At 36.8% G+C, this 7,137-nt stretch overlaps 1 protein-coding gene across 1 annotated transcript in view; it reads left to right on the forward strand.

The window, feature by feature from the left end:
- Positions 1 to 7,137, forward strand: part of RAB1A (RAB1A, member RAS oncogene family) — a 30,477-nt gene that overhangs the window by 21,509 nt on the left and 1,831 nt on the right. Inside the window, exons 3-5 of the mRNA XM_058683907.1 lie at positions 1,021 to 1,116; positions 4,911 to 5,006; positions 6,536 to 6,667. Coding sequence (XP_058539890.1) covers positions 1,021 to 1,116; positions 4,911 to 5,006; positions 6,536 to 6,667 — 324 coding nt within the window. The remainder of the gene's footprint in view (positions 1 to 1,020; positions 1,117 to 4,910; positions 5,007 to 6,535; positions 6,668 to 7,137) is intronic.

Genomic DNA, 7,137 nt, shown 5'->3' on the forward strand with positions numbered 1-7,137 from the left:
ATTCTTCAGTGGGTTTAGGTGGTGATAGCTTGATCTCTCCTTTCACATATCTTTTCACAAACATTTTCAGTTAAAGAGAAAAAAAAAAAGTTTTGTTCCATTCTAAATAAAATGTCATGGCAGATACTTGAGAAAAATAGGTGTTAATTTTAAAAGTTTATTGAGTTAAACATTGTTCACGCAAAAACTTGTGCATAGGTGTTCATAAAGCAACATTATTCGTAATAGCCAAAATGTGGAAACAACCCAAATGTCCATCAACTGATCGATGGATGACAAAACGGCTTATATCCATACAATGAACTATGCTCAGCCATAGAAAGGAATAAAGTACTGGTACATGCTAGAACATGAATGAACCTTGAAAACTTTATCCTGAGTGAAGGAAGCTAGACATAAAAAGCCACATATACATGATTCCACTCACATGAATGTCCAGAATACACAAAGCCACAGGGACATAAAGTGGTTTAGTAGTGGTTTCTGGGGTCTGGGGGAGAGGAGGAAATGAAGAGTGACTGCTTACTGGGACAGGGTTTCCTCTTGGGGTGATAAAAATGTTCCGCAATTAAATAACGGTGATGGTTGCACAAGCTTTTAAAAGTCATAACTAGGAAATAAAATTGACTTCTACAAAAATGGAAGAAGAGAAGGACCTCCTTCCTTTGTGGCGAATATATTGGATGGAGGGTCACGGAGGGGAATGAGTGTTCTGCTGATTAACAACTAGAAACATCACTTGTAATCATTAAAAATATGAAACCTTTTTCTATATGATGTATGTAAAGAATTTGCAAACAGATGTTTGATAAAATTAAAGAACAGCTATTAAGAAAATCCTAAGAAGAAACTATTAAATAGTGCATTGTAATCAGAACGCAAACTGAGTATTGGGATGGAGTAGCTGTTCTCAACATGTTATGCTTTATAAACTTTATCAACTTTATAGATAAAAGTTGAAATTGTATTTTCTTATTTACTTTATTGAACATTAATTTTATTAACTTTTTTTCCCTTTAGGATGATACATATACAGAAAGCTACATCAGCACAATTGGTGTGGATTTCAAAATAAGAACTATAGAGTTAGATGGGAAAACAATCAAGCTTCAAATAGTAAGTCATTTTTAGACTAGAATTTGTTTTGGAAATTATTTTGGTAAATTTAGAATGTATTTGTTATGATCTTCAGAATCTCATGTACCTATGGTAGAGTGGGAGAATCAGAATTGTTTAGGTTAAAAACGTTTTCTCTAAGATTGCCTTCCTAATTGAATTTTCTGTTCATAAAGCAGAGAAATACGTTTTAAGTCAGACTTGGTCCTAGTTCTTTTTCTTGTGTTTTTATCAAGGGGCGGGAGGAAGGGGGGTCTAAGTTGAAGTTTACCTTGTCCTAATAGTGAAAGTAGTTTGAGTATTTTCTGATGCCTTACTGTGCTGAATACTGTGGAACATTAAAAGAAACGTAGGAGAGGGTCTTCATATGTGGCTTAGATGAGTTTTATTTAGTTCTTTTGTATTTTTTAGTTTATATGTACCAACTCTGTAGAAACAATTTTATTGGAAAGGAACTTAGCTTTTCTAACATGTTTCATAGCTCAGAAAATTAACGCCAAGAGATTTAATGACTTGCCCACAGTTACTGGCAGAACCGAGTGACTCATTGCTCCCTTTTTTCAGTATTTGGTGCCCTTGTGGCATCCTAGTCCGCTTATCCATCCTTCCATCCCCAACCCCGAATTAAAAGTAGGCAGTTGTGGTAGTTCAGTTATATCAGCTTTGTGTGGGTCTGGGTACTGCCAGTGTACACATCAGTGGTCTTTAAAAACGTTAATTTCTGAGTATCTTTTGGTGTTGGTGTAGAAAACCAGTGACTGCTGGTTTTCTGGATTTGGAGTCAGAAAGAAAACTTGGATTTATTGTCTTCGTTCTGGTATTTACTAGTCAGTCGTGTATTTAACTCACTTCAACCTTTTTCAAACTGGGACTTCCCTCTTCTATGACCATGATGATACTTGATTTACTAACTCGTAAGGTAGTTGTGAGAACCAGACCCAGTAGCTCTGTGTATGTGGATACAATAATGTGTGCGAAAGGCCTTTGTAAACTTCTGGGCATTATGTAAATGTTACTGGTGATGTGACATACCCAAATAAATGGATGTTTGATTCCTTCTTGTTTTTTTAGTTGCTCCCTTTTCTTATCTGCCTTTGATAGCAATAGCTTTAAATACTTTCAACCAGTGAACCGATTACCTTCTATATTGATTTTTCCCATTGTATGTGGAGTGCCGACTTTATACTTGGTAGCACAAAGACTGTTTCAAAAAAGAAGTACTCAAGCCTTTAATCTAATTACTGGTGTGAAATGATTATGTCATGTGTGATCACTGGTCTCGGTAAGCTTTGAATATCTATTTGTGAAACATTCATTTATTATGACTTTACTGGGCTAGAAGGCATCTTACAGGTCATTCAGTCTTTCATCTTCAGTAGGAATTTCCTTTTGCTCTCTGGTGCCCTTTTTTTTTTGAACACTTCTGGGAAGCAGCTAGTTCTGTTTATAAATAACTTCTGATTGTTTCTTTATGTTGAGCTAAAGCCAGTTTCCTTTAATTTCTCTTACTCCTCTGCATTTTGGAGCTGCCTAAACACGATTAATTTGTTTTCTGTTGGCAACCTGCGCTCTTTAGATTGGTCTTATCACAACCTTCTACATCTGAAGTCAGTCATTCCTTTCTGGAAGCATGCTTCCAGAACCTTTCACAATTTGGATCACTCTTGCATGATAGAAGTGCCTTTTATTAAGGTATGATTCCTAAAATCAAATATGAGATAAGAGTCTAGCCAGTGTGGGCTACATGGGCTAAGTTTTCTTTTGATTTGGACTCTGAATTTTTTCCCCCCTCTCCTGCACTTCAGGACTCCTGCCCTTTCCTCATAATTAATCCATTCAAAAATAGATACGAGGTTACAGAGATGAAGGAAACAGAGCTCCATAGGAGGAGATTCCATTTCAGCGGGAGAGACAAACATGGAAAAATCAGTTACCCTGTGATTATGAGGGGTTATGAGAATTATATACTAAGGGTGATCAATTAGAGAGGACGGTAGGTACTGTTAGGATGAAAACTCAGGAGTTTTCAGAGTGGCAAGGAGAGCAGAAATTTTACTCTTTGGACGTCGTTGCTTCGCCAGTCACAGTTATTTGTTAGCATTTATTCAGAAACAATTTCTTCCTTTTCTTGTCTAACTTTGCTATGTTAGTGAAAGGGCTGGTGGAAAAGGGAGCTAAGATTTTGTTGAGCAGCTTCTATAGTCAGGCTAGGCAGTTTATAAACATCAGTTCATTTAAACCTTTTAGCAGTTCTATAAGGTGATCTGTAGATGAGGAAACTGTTAAGTGACTCTCCCTAGTGTTAAATAACCAGGAACCTAGATTGGAAGTCAGGTTGGTGTGACTCCAAAGTTCTTGTTTCTCCATGGATATCCTGAAAGACTTTGAGCCTCCTTACTTACACAGCATATCTACATAGTCTTCTGCACGCTCTAGCTTAGTACTTTGGACAAAAAAGGTAATGAAGCTGTGGTGACTTTTTTTGGTTTGCCTTAGATTAACGGTTTTAACATCTTTTTTTTTTTTTTCTTTCTTTTTCTTACTGGAGCATGCTAAAGTAAATTATAGACATCATATTTTACTCCAAAAATACTTGAGTACGCATCTCTGTTTTACTATTTTCACCACTTTCACATCTAACAAAATTGACACTACTGCCATAATATTCTCTTAATATCCGAGCTGTATTCACATTTCCCCAAAATTGTAACTTGTTTTCAACAGCCCTGTTTGGGCTGGCTCTTAAAAAAAGGAAGTGATTTCACTGAGTGTTCCTGAACCTTTAGTTTTGCCATTTAAGACACTAATGGAGATCAGTGTAAAACTCATGAGCTATATGATCCAAAACTTTACAGTTCCCTCCCTTAATTTAAAGGCTGTTGCATGTTAATCTCCACTTGCTTTAGGTATCAAGCCCGTTTTTGGTTTTTGTTTTCAATGGTAACAATTCCCATTTTGCTATTTCCCCATCAGTCAAGGTGTTATTTTTACCAGGTGCTTTTAGTGGGGTAGGTAGCTATTCTGATTACACACATATTTTAAGAAGATGTCATTGACTAGGAGCAATTCAAACAAACTTACTGTTTTTCTTAAAATCAAGGCTTTTAAAATCTAACCATTGAGTTTGCCTCTTGATATTTTTAACAATTAGTCTTTTAAACCCAGAATCTTAATGTAACAACATAAGCATTTGTTTTCATTGTTTGAGCCTATATGGTTGAAGTGTGGCAAATGGCTCTTAAAATGAGTTTTCTAAAAGTATTTAGAATCATCTTCTTTACATTGTTTTTCCCAGGACTGAGATAGTATCTTCCTGAGATGGTTAAAGTGCTATCGTGACTAGTAGTTATCTGAATTAGGTCCTTTCAGTGCTTTTCCATGAAGGTAAAATGTCCTAACAAGTGATTTTGTCTTATTTGTGAGAGTATACTGTTCAAGAGGTGTTAGGCTACTAGCTTTCCTAATCAGGTCAACCTGTCCGCCTTCATACTAAATGCCTTGCACAGTGCTAAGGCTGTAGGAAGGAATATTAAGAGAATGACATAGTCTGTGACTCAAAGAACTCATCGGGAGCATTACCACAAGCTGGAGTATTGGCACAGCCTTTTCATCCTGAACCTTCAGGTATTTGGCAATTACCGTGCAATCTAGTAGTGTGAGCATTGAGGGTTAACGTTCCCATGTCAAATCTTGATAATCTCCAAAGCTGCGTAAACGAAACTGTTCTCCTTCCTGCCCTTTCCCCACCTCTTATTTAATGGAACTGTTTGGATTTCTTGATTGTTTTATAATAGTGGGACACAGCAGGCCAAGAAAGATTTCGAACAATCACCTCCAGTTATTACAGAGGAGCCCATGGCATCATAGTTGTGTATGATGTGACAGATCAGGTAAGTTCCAGGAGGAAGTCGTGTTACAGTGACAAAGTAGGAGGTTACTATTGGATAAATACCAGATTCTTTTACTTTGTGTATTTGGCATCAGTATTATTTATAGCGCAGAATACTTTGTCCACTCCCAAATAAATGAGTCACATAAAAAACATTTATTTTAGAGGCACCTGGGTAGCTCGGTTGGTTGAGTGTCCGACTTCAGCTCAGATCATAATCTCACAGTTCATGAGCTCGAGCCCCACATCAGGCTCTCTCTCAGCTGTCAGTATGCAGCCTGCTTTGGATCTTCTGTTGCCCCTTCCCCCCACTCTTTCCCTCTCTCAAAAATAAAATAAACATTAAAAAATACTTATTTTAAAGCAGTACTTTAAAAAAGAACAACAGGTATATTGTTACTTTTCTCCCCTCTGTTACACTAATAAATTGACCAAAATTTTGTATTTTCCTTTAGCAAATAGAAAACTTAGTAATTGGTTTTACATTTGCTTGCAAGGGACTCTGTTTATATTTATTATGGACTAATAACTGATCATTTTGACAAGAGTTCATAGGGAGCTGTGGATTGTTTGGTGTATACTGTGTTCTTGGTTTTAGCAATTACTAATTACTTAGCAGCAATTTGCTAGTAATTTAGACCTCTCAGAGTTGCCAAAAGCAAGATTAGAGATCTCTGCGTCTGCAGGTGGTTCAGAAATAGGATGAGCTAGAGGACGATTCTTTTAAGAGGACCATGAGGATCTAAAAATTAGTTGTTACAAGAAGGTAGGAAGGAGGGTGTAGAGAAGGTGTGAATAATGTGGTCTGAGGGCCATCATTGTTCTTTTGATCAAAAAGAAAATTTCAGGGTCTTTTTTTTCTCTCAAAGTATGAAAAATAAACTGAAAATTAGGATTTGTTTTTCTTGCGTCAAATGTTAAGTCTCATCTCAACTATGAAATCATAGCTAATTAGGAGATAACTAGAATCATAGACTTTATAGAGTCCATGCCATTAGAAATATTGGGGGAGTAGTATCAACAGGAAAACAAAGAAGTGCTAATTAAAAACGTCTCTAGTCATTACCATGAAATACTTAAATAAGAAAATCTCCCTCCCCTAAATAGGTTTGTGGGAAAGGAAACAAGCATCTTTACCTTGGACTCATTTATTTAATAATACCTTTTGACATCTCTAGTATTAACACTTCAGGTAGGCTCTCTTGTTCATAAACTAAAATTTGATCAAATGTCAAAACGCAAGATTTTATAGGTGCTTTTAAGTTGTTTATTCCAAAACAGATCTGACTGCAGTTTAATGGTGAACTGTATTTCCCTCCTTTAAGCTTTCACATTCTAATGTCTTATGCATATATGTATAGTCATTGTAATATATCACTTCACTTTCTTCCCAGCACTTTAGTTACTGTTTTGTAGCTAGACTTGTCTACTTCTCCTCAGGCCGGGAAAGACACTTCTGTTTTTACGTGCTTATTTAGAGCAGTTGTGTCCAGACTGTATGATCATTCTTAAAAATGTCTGTCTTCTTAGGAGTCCTTCAATAATGTTAAACAGTGGCTGCAGGAAATAGACCGTTATGCCAGTGAAAACGTCAACAAGTTGTTGGTAGGGAACAAATGCGATCTGACCACAAAGAAAGTAGTAGACTACACAACAGCAAAGGTATGTTTCAAGTTTGGTTTTTCAAACTGCATCTGAAGGTGTTCAGTTTGAATTATTTATGTATGGGTATGGAGTCCCACAACAGCCATGACCATTTACAGCTTTTAAAATACGTGCACTGGAGAGGCATCTATCTGGTGGCTCAGTCGGTTAAGCACCCAACTCTTGATTTCTGCTCAGGTCGTGATCTCATGTTTTGTGAAATTGAGTCCCGTGTCAGGCTCTGCACTGATAGCGCAGAACCTGCTCGGGATTCTCTTTGTCCTCCTCTCTGTCTGCCCCTGCCACACTTGCCTTCTCTCAAAGTAAATAAAAACTTTAAAAAAATAATAAAATACGTGCAGTAGCATATGCTGATAATGGCAGTTCGCGTAGTGTCTTTTCGGATTCAGCAAACTTAGTCCTTCCTTCACTCCCCACTTCAGATGACAGAAATGCACTAAGTGGAAGAAACTTTGTGTTAATTAAAC

This window comes from Neofelis nebulosa, chromosome 9 (assembly GCF_028018385.1).
Source record: "Neofelis nebulosa isolate mNeoNeb1 chromosome 9, mNeoNeb1.pri, whole genome shotgun sequence".
Lineage (NCBI taxonomy): Eukaryota > Metazoa > Chordata > Mammalia > Carnivora > Felidae > Neofelis > Neofelis nebulosa.